The sequence below is a fragment of the Lemur catta genome, chromosome 15 (genome assembly GCF_020740605.2).
Source record: "Lemur catta isolate mLemCat1 chromosome 15, mLemCat1.pri, whole genome shotgun sequence".
Lineage (NCBI taxonomy): Eukaryota > Metazoa > Chordata > Mammalia > Primates > Lemuridae > Lemur > Lemur catta.
In genome coordinates this window covers 30,718,129-30,741,807 of record NC_059142.1, presented here as the reverse complement: position 1 = coordinate 30,741,807, position 23,679 = coordinate 30,718,129, and the positions used below count along the sequence as shown (strand labels likewise).

General features: G+C 46.3%; 1 protein-coding gene across 3 annotated transcripts in view; it reads left to right on the top strand.

Annotated features, from left to right (window-relative positions):
* Positions 1 to 1,162: 1,162 nt before the first annotated feature.
* The window catches only part of HLF (HLF transcription factor, PAR bZIP family member), a 54,991-nt gene continuing 32,474 nt past the window's right edge, over positions 1,163 to 23,679 (top strand). Inside the window, exons 1-2 of one of the 3 annotated variants that reach the window (XM_045525271.1) lie at positions 1,163 to 1,775; positions 3,928 to 4,263. In XM_045525271.1, coding sequence (XP_045381227.1) covers positions 1,661 to 1,775; positions 3,928 to 4,263 — 451 coding nt within the window. In that variant the 5' untranslated portion in view covers positions 1,163 to 1,660. The remainder of the gene's footprint in view (positions 1,776 to 3,927; positions 4,264 to 23,679) is intronic. The other 2 variants (XM_045525270.1, XM_045525272.1) reach the window with 2 other exon arrangements.

The following is a 23,679-nucleotide window of genomic DNA, read 5'->3' as shown; positions in this document are numbered from 1 at the left end:
TGGCAGCCCTCCTGATCTCCTGGGCTTCGGGAGCCTTCTCTCACATCCCTGTCCTGGGGATGCTCCAGGGAAGTAAACTCCACCAGACTCCGCCACATCCCACCCCAGGGACTCAGCCTAGGGCCACAAAAGCCTTTAGGTCTCACTGAAATAAGGTCGTTCTTGCAGACCCTTCCCCAGATTCACCCACCCTAGTCTGGGGCGATGGGTCGGAGCGGCGAAGAGCCTGCCAGCGCCCCCCCCCACCCCACTCGGGAAGGCAGTTCCACCCCACACCTGGGCGGGGGGGCGCACGCAGCTCTTGGGGGACCACGAGCGCCGCGGGGTCAAAGTGGCAGAGCGAGGCGCTGCAGCTGCTGGGACAGCAATGAACGCCAAAAATCCCGTAGGGAATACTTTACAAAAATTATTTTAATTACCGTGCAGACCTTGTAAATTGACCCAAGCACGGTCCCCTAGACTCACCTAGAGTAAATATTCCTAAAATCCCAATCAGCGTGTGTGTCTCTGTCCCGCCTCTTTCCGTTTCAGGCAAATGTCGACCCCTGGCAGCGCGGGAACAGCTCCCCTCTCCCCTCTGCTTTCTGCATCCCATTCGGACCTCGGGGAAACAGTCATTTTTTGGTGGTTGTGGGAGCAGGGCAAGGAAGAAGGCTCGAAGCTTGGCTTGGACCACGAGAATGTTTAGAAGAGTATTTATTTACCTTCAAGTCGGTCTAAACCGGTCATCTCAAACTTGGATGCTCTTTGCAACCACCTGGGGAGCTTTAAAAACGACTCACGCCTGCATAGGTTCTGATGTAATTGATCTGGGCTGCGACCTGGGCATCGAGATTTTTTTTAAACTCCCCGAGTTATTCCCAGGTTGGAAACTATTGACATAAAATCCTCATTCCTCCCTGACCAGAAGATAGTTTCTAAGCCCAGGACGATGGCCCAGGGAATCTGGCACCTGCACCTTCGTAGCCCTTCGACAGGGCAAGGTCCCGGAAAACCGGTGCGCGCGGCGACGCTAAACACGCGACGCCGGGGCGGGCGGGCCGGGAGGGCGGGGTCGCTCGTGGCCCCGCCCCCGCACGCCTATGGGCGCGCGGTGCGGGCCCTGACGTCACTCTTGTCAGGGCCGCGGCACATGGGCGGCCGGATGCGCTGAGCCGGGCGCTGCGGGGCCGCCGAGCGCGGGGGAGCAGCGGCCGCCGGCGCGGGGCGGGGGGTGGGGCGGGACGGCGCGCCGCCGCGGGTGCTGGCGCTGGGCGCCAGGGTCGGCGCGGTGCCTCTGCCCTTCTGCAGCCGTCGACATTTTTTTTTCCTTTCTTTTTTTTTTTTTTTTTTTTTTTTTGCAATTTTGAACATTTTGCAAGACGAGGGGTTCGAGGCAGGTGAGAGCATCCTGCGCGTCGCCGGGGAACCCGCGGGCACTTGGCGCGCTCTCCTGGGACCGTCTGTACTGGAAACCCGAAAGTTCTTTTTTTTTTTTAAATACATATTTTTATGTAGATGTATTTATAAGGCTATAAGTAATTTTTTTCTTCCCTTGTCTCCACCGCTTTGCAAGCGAGTACTTTTGGCAAAGGACGCAGGAAAAGCTCAGCAACATTTTGGGGGGGGCGGTTGATTTTTTGTTTTTGTTTTTGGAGGAAAAATAATTGAGTACATCGCGATGGAGAAAATGTCCCGACCGCTCCCCCTGAACCCCACCTTTATCCCGCCTCCCTACGGCGTGCTCAGGTCCCTGCTGGAGAACCCGCTGAAGCTCCCCCTTCACCACGAAGACGGTGAGCGCTGCCGCGGCCGCCCCGCCCCTCCCCTCCCGCGGCCCCGCGCTGGGAAGGGGCGACGCTCCCGGGGTCCCCCTCCTCGGCCGGGCACGCCCGCTGGAGCATCCATCCCCCTCTGTGCCTGTCCCACCGCGCCCTGGCCCGGCTCTGCTGCGACTGAGGAGCTCACCCATCACCCTTCCTCCTCCTCCTCCTCAACGCAAGGGAGGGACCCCTCCTAAGCAACATTTAAAATAGCGTGGGGGGGCCCAGCCCAGCCTCCCCGGGTCCCGCTCCTGCGGCGCGGGTGGGAGGTAGAACTTGACAGGTCGGGATGGTTCCCTGGAAGGCTGCGCACCGCGAGCAGAGGGAAGCCGCCCGAGCCTGGGCAGCGCCTCCGGGGCTGGGGAGGAGAAACCCCGGGGCCTGGTGCTATGGTGGGCGGGGGGCGGCTCGAATGAGGGGGTCTCCCCGCGTAGCCTGGGCATCGGGCTTGTGGTATAGATTTTTCTTCTGGGTAGAATTTGGAACTCACGAGGTCTGAGCGGAGAGGCAGTTTTCTCCCGGTGCAGGGTAATTCAAAAACGGGGTTGGGGGTTGGGGACGGCGAGGGGAGTGGTCTCTCGGAGGGAAGCGGTGCACGCCTCCCGCGCTGACACTTTCCCCGGGCACTTTTCCTGGTGGGAGGGGAGAGCGGAGCGGGCTCACGTGTAACCGCGCAGGAGCCTCCTCTGGCTAGAGCCCTTTCTTGGTAAGTCCCAAACCTTCCCAAGGCAACCTTGGCCCCAGCGGGAGAGGAGGGTGTTGAGAGACCGAGGTGCCGACCCCAGAGGGTACCGCCGCAGATTTGTCATTTGGGCCGATGCGTTTGCATGCCTTCGGCATCACAGTAGCAGATGCTACTCAGAGTGTAAAGTCTTGAAAGATTATTTGGCTACAAATACCTTGGGAGTACTCACATCTTTCCTAGGAGGGGACAACCTGTTGCGTTGCAAGAGTTGGGGTGTTCGGTTAGCAATCTCTCCCCTCCCTTGACTGTCCTTTAAGGAGCAGCACTTGGGAGGTAGGGGCTGCCTGCGAGCTTTTGCATCCGGAGGTGTTCTAAGTCAGAGTCTCAGATGAGACTGTGGAGGGTTAGAATGGGTTGTCGTGGAGGCTGTGTTTCTCTGAAGATGAAACTCAGAAGCAAATTCCCTAATCCCAGTTTCCACCCACGCCTCAGTATTAGAATTGGCAAAATCCAGAGCACTTGTTAAAGACCTGCTCGGGTGAGCAGTATTTCCATGTAGAAAATAGCTGCATACTTCCATCATAGGTATGTAGAATACCTTTTGCAATACCTGTGCCTTGATGGGTTTCCTAAATGTGTAACTTTTGTAAATTGGATCATACTCAAATGTTTGGGAATGAGGAGGAAGAAAACATTTTTTTTTCACTCCTTTTGTAAAAATCCATGTGCCCCAGTAGCTTTCGAAGCAAACACATGTGAACTCAGAAAGTTCTCATTTTTCTTCTCTGCCAATGGGAGGCATTGGTCAAGTTCCTTAAAACCTCAGAGCCTCCACGTCTTCATTGTAAATGAAGATAATCGCTGTTTTGCAAGTTTTTTTGGTGACATTTTTGAGATAATATATGGAAAGAACCAGGCATACAGTAGGTGCTCAATACGTGATACTAAAGAAGGGTGAAAAGTCCCTGCATCACCAAAGTTAAGACCCCCAACTCACTGGCTGTGTAAGTCTGAATGACCTTATTATATTCTTACTATGATAAATTTCCTGGAAGATAGACTTGGTTATTGGCAGTTTTCTTAAAAATCACAGCAGTTGTATCACAGGTGTTATTTTCCCCACTTTAGGTTTAAATTATTAATTGCCTCAAGTAGTGCACCACGACTGTTGTTCTCTTGTTTTTATTCTAGATCAGCCTGTAGCCCTGTCCCAAGGACTAGTGCTTTCTTTCCAAAGTAAATAGGAAGATGTTGAAAAACAGGCAGAGATCCATGTGCTGCCTGAACTTTTAACTCTAGATCCATAAAAGATAGCAGCCAGAGAAGGACCCTAGCGTTGGGGACACATGGTTGTATAACAGGTCAGGAAAAGTGGTAAAAGATAGATGCTTTTTCTTTTCTTTCTTTTTTATTAAAGTCCCACTTTCCCTTCTTCTGCAGCATTTAGTAAAGACAAAGACAAGGAAAAGAAGCTGGATGATGAGAGTAACAGCCCGACGGTCCCCCAGTCGGCGTTCTTGGGGCCCACCTTATGGGACAAAACCCTTCCCTATGACGGAGATACTTTCCAGTTGGAATACATGGACCTGGAGGAGTTTTTGTCAGAAAATGGCATTCCCCCGAGCCCGTCTCAGCACGACCACAGCCCTCACCCTCCCGGGCTGCAGCCGGCTTCCTCCGCGGCCCCCTTGGTCATGGACCTCAGCAACCGGGCCTCTGCACCCATTCACCCTGGCATCCCGTCTCCAAACTGTATGCAGAGCCCCATCAGACCAGGTAAAGCTCTCGGAAGGTTCTCCCTGCAGAAGGGGAGAAGGGCGAACGGGAGGGGCAAGTGGGGCTGGCGTAAGCGTCTTAACTCTCAGGGAGGCTTTAGCAAACGTTCTAAGGGAGGAATCTTCTTCTTTGCCCACAGCAGAGGCTCTCCCACTTCAAGGAGCATCCATATCATCTGAAATACAGATCCTATGTCTCTACCTCTAGAACCTCTCATTCTTCAGGTCTGGGGTGAGGGGCCAGAAATATGTATTTTTGACCAGCTTCTCATGGGATTCTGATGCAGCTGATCCAAGGACTGCAGTGTAAGAAATACCAACAGTTACTGATTCCAGTAATTTTAGCATCCATCTCATCTATCTCTTTTCCTCATTCCCTAAACCCATAGATAATAGGGTCTTGCTGAATGATGTGGGTAGACTCTCAGTAAGGCTTGGTTTACCTGCATTCAGTCTTCTCTGACCTGAAGGAGACAAAAACAATGTGAGTAGGGATGTGAGGCAGGTATTTTTTCATCCTTTTCATCTTGTTTGTTATTAACTGAGAAATAGAATCCAAAAGCAGCTCTCATATTAAATATGGCTTAGGCTTCTACAGGACCAAACCCCATTTCCCTCTTGTCATGATTCCCATAAACCAAAATGTTCTTACTTTTTTTTTTTTCCATTTTCATCTGTCCATCACACTTAATCCACCTTTATCAAAGCCCGCTAGGCTGCAAGATCGGCTGTAAATGATGTTGAAATATCACCCAAAAACATCACCTGAAATGACCAGTACTTCAAAACCCACTGCTAAATGCTGAGATAGAAACGTAGATTCAGGCAGCTCTGGATTCATGCCTTTAGCACCCTGTAGCACAAAACGAACAGGAAGAAAGACTATTTCATGTGCACAGGTAACCAGAACAAAGATCCAGCCAGATAAATCGTCAGGAAGGTCACAGAGCTGAGGGCCTTAGCCGTGGGGGAAGACAGAAAGCAGGACAATGCGAGACTTGTGCTAGAGATCATTGCTGAACTTGGTGTCCTCGGCTTGTGTAGAAATTTCTGTGACACACACAGAGCAAGATTTAAATGGAAGGAAATGATGCAAAGAAGGAAGAGAACACCCCCGCCTTGATATATTGGTATTGGAGTTAAAGTTCTTCCTTTCACATCTCTCTGTGCTGGCCTTTTCTCCAAAATCCACTTTGAATTATAACTGAAGGCCACTGGCTGGAATGGAATTAAATCTGAACCTCCAGCCACCCTGTAGGCTGCAGAAGCTTGGGAAAACACCCCTGATGTGAACCTGAGGCCCTGCTACTTAGAATGTACAGTGCCACTGTCTTCAGTTGCTTCCCAGGAACAATCAGCAAAAATAAACAATTTTTCAAAGTGGAAAAACAACCAAGGGAGAAGGGAGCAGAGCCCCAGGGAGGAGGCACAGTTGTGCCTCGGTCATTCCACTCTGCAGAATGAGACTTACCACTTGGTAGCTGTGTGACCTCAAGAAGTGACATCACCTTTGGAGCCTCAGTTTCCCTTTGTGTAGAAGGGTATAATTTTTATTTTATCGAGTTATTGGGAAAATTAGAGATAATATGTATAAAGGATCAAATGACTAGCAATGGATGTTTTTGCAATGGAAGCAGTTGTGATCATTGTTACATCTGTGTCAACTTTTATTATGTACTTCAATCCCTATTTTCTGAAATTCCTTCTTAAAGTAACTAGGTGCAGCATATAACTCTTCCTTTGGAGAGAAATATCAGGAGATTTTTCCCGGTAGTTATAGGTTTGGGGTGTTTTAACCCTAATACTTATAATCAGTGGACTAGTATTTCTCAATCCCCTACGAAATATAGGATGTGTACTGTGTTAGGAATACTGTGTTTTTTCCCAAAAGACATGCAAATATTGAGTGTCCACACCTTGCTTCCTACTGAGAGTCAAAAATGAGGGTTTTAGAATTTGAGGCTTCTTCAAAAGTCATTTTTCAGAGCTCGTTAGAGTCAGTATTGATCAACGACTCTCAGAAACTTGGGCTGCCCGAGTCAGAGTTGCAATCCATGGTGAAAAACGCCTGAGTCGCAGTGGATATCATTTTGTTAGATTGTGGCAGGAAGGCACTGTCATCAAAGGGAACACTGAGGGTCTGGAAATAAGCTCTTTATTTAAATGTCTTTTTTATAATGGAAACACATTTCAAAATAATTTTCTTCCTTGAATTGAAAACTCAATGATAGTCCTCACAGAAAAGAAAAAAAGTTAAAGCTCTTCTTCAAATGCCAAGCTCAGATAGAATAACACTCTGCTGTTCATACACTGTTGATCATTATAAAGATTATAATGCAAAATAAAATCGTAGGGGATGCTACCTTGATGGATGTATATCACAAGCAAACCTGAAAAAGGAGAGAGTTCTTGATTATTCTCTGTAGCTCACAGAAGTGACCAGAATAGAAGTACCAAGTTAATCTTGAAGGAAATAAGCCCTGGGAAGGGAAGAGCACAGATGTAGCCTGGAGCATTCTGGGAACTGTATAATCTCAGTTCCATTGGTATTTCTCAGCCTTGGTGCTGTTCATGTTTGGGGTAAGTCTGGTTGTAGAACACCGACCTATGCATTGTAGGGTGCTTAGGAGCATCTCTGCCCCTGCCTCTCAGATGCCAGTAGCACTCCCCCCACCCAGCTGTGACAAGTAAAAATGTCTCTAGTCACTGCCAAATGTCCCCTGAGGATAAAGTCACTCCCAGTTGTGAACCACTGGTTTAGATCTTCAACGTGGGCAGCAGAATATGGACTTAATTCAGGATCCGGTCACACAAATGGATGTTTTTATCTCCCGTGATGCTTTATGGCAAAGCTTTTTAAGAAGTTCAGGAAACATTAGGTTGCCAAGAAGAGTAGGATATTAATAAGAGTGTAATTATACACTTTGAGTTGATAAAACTTAGACCTCAGGCTATTTGGGAGATAATTGTGGAACAGTTACCAAACTTATGTTTGCACATATCTGCTCAGCATGCATCTGTTGAGTTATGCTCAGTAGCGTTGTGTCATTAGTGTCACCTGTTTGGTTGAAAGGCAGTAAAGCTGTAAACTGACAAATTATGCATTTCTAGTCTATCCCAAGGAGGTCTTGGACTGACAAGGAGGTGAGCATTCTTGTGAATTCTCCTATATTTATCATGGCTAATCCCCCAGTCCCTGTTCCTATATTATGCCCATCCCTAGTCCTCTGTCTAGTTATCTAATCAAAGAATGAATCAAATATCTGAAGAAATATATTTTCCTTGGAGAAATAATCCAGGGACCCATTGGCTGGTGTGATGGCTGAGCCTTCTGGGCTGACGTCTTAATGAAGGGAAGAGTGTTGACTTTTGGATGCTGTAGCTCCCCACAGAGGCTCCTCAGTCACCTGAGGTGCAGCATCCTGGATGTTCCCAGGCCAGCAGAGATAGCAGGAGTCAATCTGACGATTTCGGTGTTTGCATTTCAAATGCTATCAGAGGCAGTACGTGGGGTTGCTCTCCTGGAGGTATGTGCTGGGTGCTGGAAAAATAAGGATCTATTTGCCCTGAGAATTGAGCGATTGCTTTAAGGACAGCCATCCCTTTAGGGAAAGTCATCTATAGCAGACAAAGGCAGAGTTATTTTTAAATCACATGCTTGTAAAGCCAGATTTGAAATCGTTTTCTCTGGTGGTTTTTCTTTGAATAGCTTGGGGGTGTCTCGCCACTGTTAGGCCCATATTCTGCTGAGAATGAAGAAGGTTGTCTTTCCAGTTCTGAGCACAGAGACCAGGTTATGATAAAGACTGGTTACAGAGTAAAGTGAATACCCTTCCGAGTGGTCGTGTGTAGGAAGAGAAGGGCATAAGTGGTTGGCACGAGAGGAGTGGGGGTGAGGAGAACCCCCTGTACCATTGCAATATGGAGTTTGTGCTCCATTTCTGCCGACTTTCCGTTATGACGAGGTTTGGGTATGGAAGGAAGAGGCTGCCCCTGTGGGATCTGAGTAATGACGGAGGGGAGTTCTGTGCAGGTGGTTCCGGGATTATGGGAGGTCCTACTGAGGCAAGAGGATTCTCTTGCTTTTCCCGGTATCATGAGATGAAGCTCCCCTTAAGGGCATGCGATTCATCTGTATTCCTGTCCAGCAGACTGCTGTGCCTGCAGGTTGGGAACGTGAGATTGATAGTGGCTGTGCGTGGCAACTCACATATCTTGGAGGTGCCTCTCGTTCATCAGGATTACGTGATCCTGGAGAGGAGGGAGTCAGCTTTGTTCTGGAGGCAGGTGGACTTTTTTCTGTTTCTTTTCTAAGAGTTTATCTGCTCCACCAAGCCCTTAGAGCAGTGGACCCCAACCGTTTTGGCACCAGGGACCAGTCTCATGGAAGACAATTTTCCATGGATTTGGGGGGCGTTGGGGGTTTGGAAGAGGTGGAGCTCAGGCGGTGATGCCAGCATTATGGAGCAGGGTGGCTGTAAATACAGAAAAGGCTTTGCTCGCTGGCCTGCCGCTCACCTCCTGGTGTGTGGTCCCCTGGGTCCCAAGTTTCATGGAAGACAAGTTTTCCACAGAAAGGGGGCTGGGGGCAGTGGTGGAGCTCTGCAGCCCAGTCCCAGCAGGCCTTGGACTGGTACTGGGGGTTGGGGAGCACAGCTGTAGAGGACAGGCTTGCTGACATTCATGGGATAGTAGTCCCTAGCCTGTGGCAAGAGGTATTTTGGGGTAAGTATGAGAAGCAAGGCAATGTGGTAGGTAGGAGTGTGGGCTCCTGGTTCAGGGGCTTGGATTGACGTCCTGGACCCACCATTGGTTTAGTGTATAACATTGTATCAACTTTTTAACCTCATCAAGCCTCAGTTTGCTCATCAATAGAATGGAGATTATAAATAGTTCCTCCCCCATGGGGTTTTAATGGGGTTAAATAAGCTAACGCATGGCAAAGGATGGCACGGTGTGTGGCACATGAGTGCTTGGTGTGTGGAGCTGTTACATGTCACCGGCATGAGGGTAGGGAAAGGAATGACTGGATTCTAACCCCCCATTCTCCATTTAGGGATTTGTTCATCCAGTCCCCTTCCCTCTGCAAAAATAGGACATGGTTTTTTTTTTATTCCTCTCCCCAGCATGCCTGAAACTTGCTCTGTGCAGCTTGCCTGACCTTTCTCTTCCTTCTGGGTTAGGACGAATCAGTTCCCTGATGTTAACCCAGCAGTATCGCTTCTGGGTTAGCAACTCCTGTTCTGCCAGTGTGGAAACAGCACTCTCTCGGTGCCCAGCCCCCCGGCTCTCGTGTGAGCCCTGGCAACCCTGGCTGCCTGCCTGCAGGACCGTGTGCTCTGGGCACGTGGCTGTGCCCTGTGGAGCTTGCCCGATGCTGGGTGGTGTGCTGGCTTGCTTTTTTTTTTTTTTTTGCCTCCTCCCTCTCACTTCTCTAGCGAGGAGAACTACAGCAAGTGCCAGCGAGCAATTGTAATCCTGGCCATGGCATGAGAAAGCTGAGCTCTGGAGGCATGAGAGTTTAGATGCCAGGGAAACCTGTTCTGCCCAACATTCTAGCCAGACCCCAAACCTGGCCCTCTCTCCTGCCGGTCTGCCCAGAGGCCCTGTCTTCTCCGCACCGCTGCGGTGGGCAGGATTCCTGGAGGCCAGCTTCTGCCAAGGGTCTTGGCAGAGTCTTTCCAGTTCAGCACTGTGCCTACCAGACTAGAAAAATAGCAATATAAAGACAGAATGAGGTGGAGGAGAAGGAAAGGGGGTGAGGAAGGTGGGAAGAAAAAAGCCTTGATAACATCCTGATGTGGAAAGCCAGAGGAGGAGACGGCAGTGGTTTATTAGGTTTCTCAGAAACCTGTCTTCCAACTAGCACTAATCACTTTTACCCAGGAATCATTTTTTATGTCTCAGCAATGAAAATGGAGGGAAGAGGAAAGGTAGTAAGGGAAGAAAGAAGTTGAAAAAAAGATTGGAAGATAATATATTAGAGAAGGACAGGGAGGTACAGGGTCTGTGTTTGATTCTGTAATGGGAATGTTGAAAATATGTGTCACATCTTATATTTTTCATCGATTATAATATTTGGCATTCCCCCAGTAAATGTCTCAACCTGAAGCCACTAAACCATTGTTTTGCCATGAACTTAAATTTCTTTAAGACCGAGCTGCCTGCTGGCCCAGCATTCACACCGTCCATCAGAATGTCCTGTGTGCGAGACACAGATCTATACAAGCAACATAGCAATGTTTTTTAGAGCACAGGCTCCAATAAACAAACCAACCTGAGTGCGAGTCCTGACTCTGCCACTTAATAGCTTGCTCATGGTCTCAGGCAAGTCATTTAAATGATCCAAGCTTCTGATTTCTGATCTGGAACTTTGGAATACTCATTGGACCTGCCTCCTAGAATTGTTGCAGGTCACATGGGCCAATGCATGTAGAGTAATTGGCACACTGCCTGGCACACAGTAAGTGCTCAATAACTGCTGCATCCTTACCACCATCTAATCTCACTTCCTATGGGGGCACCTAGCATGGGACTCAGAGAGAGTCCTGATAGTTTTCCCTTCCTAGCCAGGTAAGGACTCTGGTCAAGGAATTTGGGTTTCTCCTCTGCTCCTCTGCCTAGTGGTGCTTGCCCTTCTCTTAGCCTCTGAGATTTTGGTGATTTGGAGCAGCTGACTGCAACCTTTAGTCATTTGTCCTTGCTCTCAGGATTAAAAGATGAAGTAAGCAAACAAAATGCAGTTTGAAGAAGCCCTTTTTTTTGTTTTTGTTTTTTGAGACAGCATCTCACTCTGTCGCCTTGGGTAGAGTGCTGTGGCGTCAGCCTCACTCACAGCAACCTCAAACTCCTGGGCTCAAGTGATCCTCCTTCCTCAGTCTCTCAGTAGCTGGGACTACAGGCGTGCACCACCACACCCAGTTAATTTTCTATTTTTAGTAGAGATGGGTCTCACTCTTTCTCAGGCTGGTCTCGGACTCCTGACCACAAGCAATCTTCCCGCCTCGACCTCCCAGCGTGCTAGGATTACAGGCGTGAGCCACCTGAAGAAATTCTTGATTAGATTTCTTCCATGTCATATTTGCTTTTAAATCAATCTGTCCATGTTACTGTTGAATTTTTAATAATAGGCATTAATAATTATACTTGCAGGCAATATATATCCTCAGAAGTAAGGAAACCATAAAGTCACATTATGGGGTTGGCAAAAAACAAGAAGGGTTTCGTTCATCCTTCTGCTTATAAGCAAGATGTTTTATAAGATCCAGAATAATAATTCTTCCTCTCCCCGAGTGGTCCTTTAATGGGTAAATCCTTAATCTTTGTCAACCTTCATTGTCCCATCTGCAGAGTAACATCTTTGTTGTGTTCATGTGAGTCGTCTAAAGCTAAGGTGCAAGAAGGGTCCAGTGTGGTGCCTGGTACATAGTAGGCCAGCCTCTACCACAAGTCAGTACTTTTCTCTAATAAATGACACAGTGATTAGAAAGCAACAGAAGAGGTTTCAGGAGGTGAAATGCAATGGGGATGGTCCCAGAAATAGCATCTGGTTTTGCATTGTTTTGCGTTGTGCTTTGTACACTCCGGGGAAGATAGACAAGGGTGCAATTTGGCTGCTGGTCTCAAGGAGAAGGCAATTTAGTAGGGAAGATAGGCATCCTTTTAGGCAAAAGGATGTGTGACAGGACAAACTAGCATGTTCTCAGTGCCAAACTGTGGGCATATAGAAGCCTCCAGTATCTATTGAAAAGAGGGGGATGAAAGATTAATCAAGAAAATGAATAAAAAAATTAAAAATGAATAAGAAAGCAGTGCAGACAATAAGAGCTGCCAGACCTCACAGGAAGCAACCACCGCTCGGGGCAAAGGTGCCTGGGGCAAGGCTTCCTGGAAGAGTTGGACCTTGTGTTGGGCCTGGGAAGGAGAGGTGAGAGAGCCAGACTGGAGAGTGGGTTGTGGAGGCAGGAATGCCCGCAGGGTGTTTAGGGAACAAGGTGTAGATCCAATTTGGCTGGTGCAGAAGATTCATATGAGGGAATCAGGGAGATGAGTCAGAGAGGTTTGGTGCCAGTCAGGCTGACAGCTTCATGAGTACCAGGCTGCAGAGCTTGAACTTTATCCAACAGGCAGTGGGGAGCCATGGAAGGTTTTTGAGCAGGGAAGTGGCATGTGGACGTTTCCACTTGGGTTCAAGGTTGGATTTCAAACATTTTTAGAAACTTGACAATAGTTTCCTCTGGCAAACCAGGATTTCCTTATTTTTATTATTTTGAAAATAAATACCCTGCCTTGAACATCAAACAGCTTTTCAAAACACGATGTTCTAATGATCTAGAGAAAGTAATTCAAAAACACAGGGTTTTAGGTTTCCTTTATAAAGCCCATAATTTTGGTGATTGGGGGAAATACTCTTTGGCAAGGAAATAGTTTGAGGAATTTGAATGGTGTAGAATTTAAAAGTCCAAAAGCAGGCCTGGTCTCATAGGAGTAGAAAAATAGATTTTAATAAACTCAATCCTTTAATATTCATCACTTTTAAATGCCTCTATTTTGTATAGCTTACTAGGTTTGCAAACAAGTATATTGAACCCATTTTTATGGGTGTATGTGTGTGTGGAGGGAGTACACATGTGCACACGCATGGGTATGGGGGTGGGGAGTTAATGCCTCAGTGATACAAATAGTACTTTATAAGGATTACCTACAGCAGTAATATCAAGCTAAAAATACTTAGCCAAGTTTCTGGCCAGCTTATTAATTTTACTCCTGAGAGACAAAGGAGTCATTATTACAGTTTTGCATTCTTGAGTCCTGACCTTGTATTTGTAGCTCCCTTCTTCCCTGAAACCAGAATTGTATGTCATGCTTAGATACGGGGGGTTGGGGTTTCACATGGGGAGTGCTGCTACAGGAAAGGGACTTTGTGGGAGGGGACTGGAGGGGGGAAGTTACTGAATGTCACATGCATCAAATGACTTGTGCAAGTACCCCTCAAGTGTACTCTGATTTCAAGCCAAGATTTCAGAAGGCTGGAAGAGTTGCCATAACCCAAACCAGTTGTCTTAAATACAAAATAGCAGTCAGTGGGTGCAGTTTCACCTCCAGCCGCATACCATAGACAATTACCTGAGCATTGGCACAGTCGAGTGTCTGCTGGTGGTGGAGAAATGATACAGTATTTGTTCCTGTTAAACTGGCTTCTGGTGGATACAAACTCCATGACTGAATGGGGAAAATTCCTAAAATGTTTGTTTTCCTTCTTTTCTGACTTTCACAAATATTATTACTCTCTTAACTCATTACCCATCCAGCCCTGTTTTCTCTGCTGAAAAACTACACAGCTCCCCTGTTACACAGGGCTCCTAAAAGTTTTGTTTTTAGAAGTTTAATCTGGGATTTTGTTTTCATTAATGATCTTTGGAAGAATGCTTTGGAGTTTGAGGTCTTATAATAAGGCATGGCTTGTGGCTAATTAAGCCCCCTTGCCTCTCAAATCTTGCCTGGGGGACCCTGGATTCCTAAAAACAATGAGTGCATGCTACAGAAAGATGCTCGGGGGAGCTACAACACTAAATCATCTGTGACAAAATGTTCTCTTAGAAAGTGGAATGCATAAATGGATCGGCAGAAATAAATGCTTTGGCAGAAACTCCTTGAGTGGGGAAGAGCAATGCTTTCTTTTTTCTAATTAGCTCTGGGTAACAGTCTGCTGTGATGTCTTTGTTGTGGAACCCAGACATGGACAGTGGAGCAGAGAAGTCTCATCGGGGCTCTCTAAGTGCTTCTGCACTTAATGGAAAGAGTTAAGGACGCCTGTCCATTCATGCACGATAAATGCCTCTTGAATTGAATTGAATGGGGAAGAACTAAGGTTTGTTTAGGGAAGGATGCCATCAGGCCCCGACCAATGAGAATCAGTGCTGTAAACCAGATGAACAAGATCATCAAGATATGCAGTAATCAGATTACCCAGAACAGAAATCCCAAAACCCCAAGATATGAAGGTTCTTTCAAGGACAGTAGCAAACAGTGAAGCTCCGTCCATCCTAAGGACTGAACAGAAGACTGGAGTCACCTTAGGTTGGACTCCATATGATGTGGGCTTGGCTAGTGTCACAGGGGGAGACCACGAAGGCTTTTACTCTAGCGAACTATGAAAATAGGGCAGAGATCTCAGGTCCAGTCAGAATAGTGTTGCTTTTAAAATGCCAAAGGCCTTTAAAAAATTTATAGAGGAAAGAGTAGATAATGTAAAATGTAAAGATAGAAATAAAGCCTTGAAAGAGTTTCTGAGGATAACAAGGGATGAATTTGCAGAACTGACTTCATAAGAATTGCATAGTATTCATTTCATTATGATTGATTTCTTTATGTTAACATACGTTCCTGGGGAAGCTGAGTGTCTTTTTTCCTCATAAAATCCAAAGTATGTTTATTCCAAATGGCCAGTGGTAACTGAATGATTAAAAAAAAAAAATAACATTTACATCCACATCAAAAAATAAGTTGTTTTTTAGCATTATAAATGAAATTTACCCAAACGTAGTAGGCCAGCTAGTGGTAGTTATTGGATTCCTTAGAAGTTTGAAGATGCATTTCAGGAAGACTCAGCATTGCATACACTAGGCATAAAGAAGTAATTGAGGGCTACTTATATTTTATTTCTCTTTTGACCTTCTAGCTTGCCTAGCAGTCGCATTGCGTTGATTCACATTTTATGATCATTTGATCTCGAATTGATTAAACTGAAATTTATATCTTTGTCTTCCTTAAGAAGAAAGAGATTACCAAACAGATTAATTATGCAAACATAATTTGGGAAAGCACATTTAACTGATTTGAGTACAAAGTAGTTTTTAAAGACTTCAACTGTGTGTATATAAAATGATATTCCTAACCACAAGTGGTTATTAGTGAATAGCAAAAGAGTTTGTGTCATTCAGACATTTCAGATTAGCGTTCCCACCAAATTGTTGCCATTTATCTTCATTCTCCCCACTCCCTATCCCCCAACTAAATTTTCCTATTTTAAACTTAATTTTTCATGTAAGTATATGGAACCAGAAGAGCATTTTCATTCATTTACATGCCACCAGAGAGGATGTCATAGACCAGTCCCCAAAGACAGTGACATCTACCCCAGATATAACCCTTCTGCCTTTGTTTCCTCCGTTGTAAGCGGGGATGATAATACCGGCTTCAGAGGACTCCCGGAGGAGTAAATGAGATGATATATGTAAAGCACTCAGAACAGGGCTCAATATATAAATGGCAGCTCTCATCCGTTTTATTTTTATTCTACAATTATTATTCCTGCTCTTCGTCCGCCTCCATCATCATCTTACAGGCACTTACTTAAGTGGGACTGTACCTTGTGCTGTAGCGGTGCCAGAGCAATGATGGCCTCGAAACTGCTCCCTACCTTTTGAGTCATTACAGGGAAGAAAGGGTCGTGAGAAGGCAGGGCAGGTGAGCATCCTGTGTATTTACACCTGTGAAGAGATAAGCTCCACCTCAAAACCCCATTTGTGGTCCTGTCACCCTTAGCAGGTCGCAGTGTGACTGCCTGCCTTCCTAGATAGCTCCTCTGATAGACATATGGGCCGGGGCTGTGTCTTCCATCCCCATGAGCCCTGCTGTCCTCTGGCGCTGTGCCTGAGAGAGCTTGGTGGGGAAGGGTGAGGGGGAACTTACAGTACCTTTTCTTTAGTGCCCTCAAGCCTTTCAAACATGCTGCAAGATTTGTAACTTGAGTTTCTTCTTTTTGCTCCTGGGTCCTGAAGTAGAGGACTGGCTGTCCCCCAGTTGTGGGCAGTGGGCTCTTGAGTTGGGGGAGGCAGGACAGTGGGTTTCCAATGGTCACAGAACTCCCTGGTCTTCTGCTCTCCCTAGCATGAATCTCTCAAATACTTTTTTCTTAACTCTCCCTGCCAGAGGGGACAGTGTCAGGGAGGTCTCCAGATAGGAAAGAATGGACCTTTCTGTTGAAGTGGAATGGAAACATAAGGAAATTGAGAAAACAAAAGCAGATGAGTTAGAAGAAATGTGTAAAAACGGTTTTTGCACGAAGGGACAACTAGAAGTTGACTGATTTAAGAATTGGGATTAACCTGATATGACTTTGCTTTTCAACCAGATTAGAGGTGTGGGGTTCTTGGCATAGGTCTTGATACAGTGTATTGTGTACAGAATATATGGGTGCGGCAGAATAAAGCTTTTAAAGGTACAGCAGCCCTAAGGGATTACAAAGTACATCAGTGTCAAACTAGGCAAGATTTTTCCCCTGTTGAGAGAGATGTTTAATTACAGCGAAAGCTCCCTCAGCATATTTTTTATATCCCATCAAAAATCTCCGAGCCCCCTTTTAGAGAAGAATGGGCTCCTAAGTTTAAATCAGCTAAATTTAATATGAAATCGTAACAATACCTATTATGTAGTAAAGCCAAGATGATGCTAAGCACTTAATATAAAAGGTGGTAGGAAATCAACTCATATTAGAAGTGGTACTGGTTCTTGGAATTTAGTCCATTCCCAAGAGGATTGAGTGGTGTAGATTATTGCCAAAGTATGTTTTCTTTTTTCTCCATCAGCCCTTCCATTCCAACTACAAGCAGCTTAAAAATAAATTTGGGCATATCTCAGTGGCCAAAAACCATGGAGATCAGGATGAAATCATTTTCAAGGCAGAAATAACAAGCTTTGATAAAGATATTTAGAGAAACACAGAAACACAGTCCTAATAACATCAGCACATCATTGTTAGGCCCTTTAGTCAACAAACTAAATTGGATGTGGAATCGGAGGTCTCCTGAGAAGCCGTGAAACTTTGGGGGAGTCACTTAAATTCTGAGCCCCCACTTCCTAATCCAGAACATGGGGGCCTGTGTCACAGGATTTTCATGAGGGTTAAATCACATTGAACGGGCTGTTGGTAAAAGGACTTGGGATTGTGCCTACTTGGAGTTGTCACTCAGTAAGTTTTAATTCAGAGTCAGAATCTGGTATTTAAAGATCACTTTCTAAAACTTAGTAATAAATAAATAAATAAAGATCGCTTTCTAGAACACACCTGTAGTTCATATCTTTGGAGTCTCGCTTCCAAATTTCTGAGTTGCTGGACTAGGTCTTTGCAAGCTCATGATGGTTCTTTGGGTACACTAAGAGATCTAATTTACATAGTCCAAGCTGTGTTATTAATTGGAAGTATAGACCTTAGGTTATCACCCTCTCTGGGTTTTACTTCTTCAAGTAGGGATGGGAGTAATCCATGTCCTTCGAACTTTCAAGTACGTCATAAATATAAAACATAAATATAAGATAACCAGTTAGATAATTGACCAAAATGCAAATTGGGTTCGAATTATTATTTTTGTTGGGTTTTACATGGCAAGAATGGAAAACATGTAGCAACCATTTCCAAGGTAGGCCAGTCACAAAGAGCACTGATCTTGGATTTGGGCACTCTAGGTTCTAAGCTGGTTTGCCAGGATTAGGTGGTGTGTCCCTGAACAGGCCAAAAAATCTTTCAAGGCCTCATTTTTCTTGTCTGTAAAGTGTAGGTGCTGTTCTTAGCTCTGTGTCTCTCTGTTCAAAGACTACCATGAGCTGGAAGACCAACATTCACATTTTAGTGCAAAAAATTTAAAGCGTCTTTGGGTAATAGTGTTGCTCCCAAGCCAAGTAGATGGATTAAGAACCTGACATTCTGCCACTCATAAAGGATGATGGCATTTAAAAACTAAAGCTGAAAAGCAAAAGTCATTTCACACCTTTGGAAAAAAAAATGTAACAACATTAAAGCTTGTTACTTTCTTAAAAATGGTCTTTATTCTGAATGGGAACCCCCTGGCTTCTCTCCGGTGTTCGACATTCCAGAGCAACCCTGAAAGTAAGTTATCTGGCTGGAATCATTGCTCCAAGGGTTGGATTTCTTAGCAGTGGTTTTTTAGCCAGACAAAATAATTTTTTTAAAAAAGGAAAACCACAGAAGGAAATCCCCCAAGGCCCACTGCTAGGTCTTACGGATGGCAGTAACTTTTTTAGTAGGGCAGTGGCAAGCTGGGCTTTTGGCTGCCCCTCTAGGTGGATTTAGGTTTGTAGGACCTGCCTGTGACAGTAGTTTTCATATCACTACTGGCTTTGAGTAGATTAGTCGGTGCCTGGAATGTCATCTTGAAAGATTCTGCAGGTTGGTCTGGGCTCAGTGGAAAGAGTTCTGTGATTAATTAGTGATGTCTGCTGTGGGCGTAGGTGGGGCAATACTTATGCTGGGTGTTTGCTGTCCTGCCAGAGCAGGTTGGGAAGATACTTTAGTACTTGTCCCTCCGCTGGGCAGCAGATCAAGGACTCAGGCCAGTGTTGTTTCCGGTGTCCTGGAAAAGTGTTTTTCCAAGCCTCTGGCACATACTGTTTTGCTTTCTGAGGGAGGCTTATTCTGGTTAGCTTAACAGAGAGAATGGAAGAAAGGAAGTCTATTGATTCTGCTCCATGGTCACAAGACAGGAATTGCAAGGTGGAGGGAAGCTGTAATTCCAACATGTATTTCTGAGTATACTCTGGCAAAGCAAGACTTGGGTGCCCACTGCCCCAGCTGAGGCAGCCACAGACCACAGGCCCTGCTAAGCTGTGGCCAGAGGTCATGACTGCAGATTCCCTGGGAACCCGGCCCTCAGTTGGCCATCAACCATATGTTCCATACATTGCGATTCTTAACATGTAAAACAGAAGTGCTGCCTCTTCTTTAAGGAAGCATTGGAGAAGTTGCCAGTCTGTTTAGGACTGAGGGCGATTCTCAGTTATCCATGCTAATGGAACAGATAATCTCAAGTTCATTTCTCTTCAGCTTTGGAATGTGCTTTATGTTTTTGTGCTGTTGATCTGCTTTCCTGGTGGTGTTTGAACTCTTCAGATTTTTCTTTCTATAAAGAATGGTTGAGGAGGAGTGTAGTGCTTTTTGCAGCTCCCCCAATATGTTTCTCAGAGCCAGCCAAATGTCTCTGAGCCCTCCCAGCCTCCTAACTTTAAATCCATGAACTGCACCAGTAGAATAACATTGCAACCAGTTGCAATTTATTGAGCACTTACTATGTGCTCCTTGGGATCCAGGAAACTGGGTGACAAGGGGTAGATCTGGGAGTGTGCTGGGGAAGGGGGTGAAGTGGAGTCCAGGTTAAACATTGTCCATGGAGATTTACAAAGGAATTCACTGAGAATGGGCCTGACTTCCTCTGCTACTGCTGTTTCCCATCATTTCCACTGACTGCACTTGAGCTCTGCATACAATTAACTTTCAGTTATCCTGAGGCTGATTAACTGGTTTGCAGATTAGCCAAGGTGGAGGCTCACCTGGGCCTGGGAGGTGCTCATCAACTCAGCTACTCCATAAAGAGCGGGTCATGGCTGATTGGCTACCCCAGGGTAGAGGGCCTTGGAGGCTGGGCTGCTGCAGGGGTAACTTCTTCCAGGATCTTTTACTCCCTTCACCCGGAGGTGCCCGCTAGCCCTGTAAAGTTCTGCAGTCTCCAGCACGGTCCCTGAGAGGTTCAGAAGTTCCCTGGGTTCCCGTCCTGCTGCTCTGTGGTGTCGCCTTCTAGCCCCAGCCCCCACACACTCTCCAAATTGGGAAGTTCAAGTTGGCCACAGGGCACAGTGAATTCGAAAGCCCCAGAGATAAAGTAATCTAATATGTTGAAAGGAGGTGCAGAGAGCAGGAGCCACTAATCCCCCTTTCCTCCTCAGTCTGGGAACCCAGCCCCCCACCCTCCCAACTCCTGCCACCCTAAGATACAGACTGACAGGCTTGGGACACTGAGCCGTGGATCCCTTTTGAGGTCAGCAGAGGCCAAGGTCACAGTGGCAGTGAGGCAGGGGCTGTCCACAAAAGCAAGCTCCTTAGAGTCCAGGCCTTTCTGCGGGGGTCGTTTGGGTTGTTCCGGTTCACAGACAGTTGACTGCATTTGCCTGGGTCCCTGGGTGAGAGTGGAATACACACAACTTAACCCAGGAGCCAAGACTGGAATACACACAACTTAACCCAGGAGCCAAGCTCTTGCCATATTTGGGATGATCTCAGTTTTTGGAGGAGGTACCTTGCATCCCAGGTATACTCCAGATCTTGAGAAAGTGTCCACTGAGGACCGTAGTCTGTGGCTCACCAAGAAAAAGTGAACATTTGCACAGGGTCGTGTCTGATGGGATTCCACCGATTATTTTCATTTCTCAAGCAGCATTCCCCTGAGCCCCTGATATGTCTTCTCATCTCTGACTGCGTTCTCATTTGCATTTGCCAGGCCTGCAGTGCCCTGCCTTGGTACAACAGAGTGTCCCTTTTCAGCCGGGGCCATCGGTTATCCTGGGTCCTTCTCTCTGGCTCACGTTTCCCCAGGGCTGCTGGTGTGTACAGTCTAGAGATCACATTTTATTAACACAAAGAAATCTGCTTGGGCTGCCTGGCTCTCGCAGTCACGTGGAGAGAAATGTGTTCCTTCGGTCCGCCAGGCTGCAGCTCTCTGTGCAAAATACAGCAGAGAGCCGGGCACGGGGCCAAGCTTACATTTCACTTCGGAACACACTTTCGCATCACTCCTTGGCAGAACATCCACGGCGGTGTCTATTTGGGGACTGAGTTAGAGAAGTGTTGTTTCCCTCTTATGAGTGTCGAGAGATAGGACCTTTAGAAAATGTTTTACTTTTCCCACATCCATCTTCGACTTCTTCGCGGTGCTCAGGTACAAAGGTGACCCAGGCAAAGGTGGCAGAGGTGCCTGAGAGAAGCCCCTTCCCTGCCAGGACTGCCCTTCCCCCTTGTAAAATCAGTAAACAGAGCCGGGACCGCCTCGGACAGAAAACTTAGGCCAAGGTAATAACATCAAAACCAAAGTCCTGGAACTCTTGAGTAAACTAGTCACCCTCCCAGATAAAACAACGTTGTTGTCCAGATCTTTCTTTCCAAAGATCTAAGACTTTTCTAATGTTGGTCCCAGGCCAGCCATTGAAGGAAGGAACTTCTGCAAGCCTCCTGGAATGGCAGACACTGTTAAAATAAACAAATGCACCTTTTCCCTTCGGTTTCCCCTTGTCTATTTTTCTTTCTTTTTCCTCCCCTTTCTCTTTACCACTCTGTAGTACCCTCCTTTCTCTGCCACTACTCCCGTCCGCCTCTCCCTTTCCTCAGGGGCCAAGCTGGCTGCATTCTGTTCAGTAAAGCAAATATCCAATTTCAAAAGGAGGAATTGGGAGAAAGGGGTTGTATCATTTATTTCTTTGGGTGATTTCCCTCTCCCCAACCCTGGTATTCTGTTCTTGTAGGTGGCTGCCTTGCAGCTTGACTTGGGTTTCAAAATAAAGTTGGTTTTGGAATTTTAAACCTTCCTTAGGAAAGAGCTGAATGGTTAGAAAGCAAAGATTTGTTGGACTAGTACTGACTTCTGTTTTCTCAATGAAATAGACCCCTCTTGTAACAAAATGCTCGAACATAAAGTCCTTCCCCCCACCCCATCACACCAACCCATAAATTCCATAACAATTTTCCCATCTCCAAGCCCTGTTCGGATTGTAGTAGTTGCTACTTTGGAGTGTTACCTTTGCTGTCAGTGCCACCCAGCCAAACAGCAACCAATCAAAGCTTAAAGAAACTTTTCCAGCCAGATGCATGTGCCAGGCTGCTTCTTCCCATGACAGGCCACCTATGGGAGGCCTCCCATGTTGTGGAGGATGCCCAGAATCTCAGGAACCAGGTTGCAGCCTCCTGCCAGTCGGCTGCTGAAGCCGTTGCTTACTCCACAGAAGGGAGGTGACAGAAACCCATTCCACCTGTCTTGAAAACCTGCTGGTAATTAGCTTTAAAAATAATGCCAAGTTCTCACATGGCTGGTAGATGCATTAGCTCAGTGGGGGGGACAGGGGAGAAGCGTGCTACCTCCAGAGTAACACTGTTGCAATCACATTAGTCATCCCAGGTGAGGTTAGATAAGGTTATTGGAGAGATGAAGTCACCCTGCACTTTCAAAGGTCTTCTGAAAGTGTGTAGAAATAGTTGAAGTTCAGAAGTTTATTTGGAGCCTTTTTCCCTTTCCCCTTATAAATGAGACTGGTGCTTTTTGAAGGCCACATTTTCTGCCTTGATCGACAAAAGCTCTGACTGAGAGTCGTCTGCAGTGAGCATCAAATGCTGGTTCTCTATTATTCACGTGTGGGTTATCTGCTTGGTGCATTAGCCATGGCCAGTGTGGAAGCCCTAGTTAGTTGCCACCCAGCAAAACAACACCTAAGGCTTCTAGCTCCTGCCCTCACTTGGGAAGTGTTCAGGGAATGTAATTTCGTTGTATAATTAACTACAGCAATGCACAGTGAATTTCCTTAGTACATTCTAGCAGCTGGGCAATTATTCAGAATGGACTGTGGCTGGACTACTTTGAAAATCTCAAATGTAAGTTGCTGGACCTGCATTTGGCCTATCCATCCTCATACCAGCGTGCATACTTTCATCCTGCAGGATTTCCTCATTTTGCGTAAAACAGGTGAAGGTTTGTGGAAGCCCATCTTCCCAACTCCCAAAGCACTCTGGATATCTCATGGTAGGTCCCTGGCGACTCCCTGCAGTGGACTTGCAAGTTTCCCAGCGGTGGGGACTAGGCTTCTCTCTGCAGCACCTAAGCATCTGCTTTGCACCACAGCTGATGCTCAGTAGACTTGTGGGTTAAGTGAATGAAATAGCAAAGATATTACTTTCATTAGAAATGGTTTTAAATGAGTGTTTGCATTGGCAGAATGTTGCTCAACGTGACAAGTCTTTTTGCAAAGGGTCATGATGGTGTGACGATGCACCCATTTGGGGCAGACCTGAGTCAGGATGGTCTTGGAGGAGGCCAGGTGCAGACATACCCCTGCTGACGCAGCATTGGGTTCAGGGCTCTTCATAACACTTCAGTGAGCTACTTTTCTCATATGAACATTTCACTATTTAGGGGTTGGTTGTTTAACATTTGATGGTAATGAATGTTTTCAGACAAGAGGATTTAGATTTTTACCAGTAAAAGTGTATATTGACCCCCCAATTTTCCACCCTTTAATCACAGAGACGTGATTGGAAGTCAGCAGCTCCAGCCTACATGTTCCCAGATCACCTGTAAGAGTTCTTAGAACTCATCCAACAGGTTCTTAATTGGGATTTTAACTGGGTAAGTAGAGAAACTCCATGTTGAGTGAGGGGAAGGGAGGAATGCAGATGGATGTAGATTAGAAAAAACAAAACAAAACACCAACTTATATTTGTCTGGTTAATAGATTCAGGAGAATGCTTCTCCATGTGTAGCTTCTTTGAGCATGGGATTTGGTTGGTTTACAGAATGGTGCTTCTCCCCATACCAGCCAGCAGTTGCGGGTCACAGTCACTAAAACAGACATGGCACTGCTGACG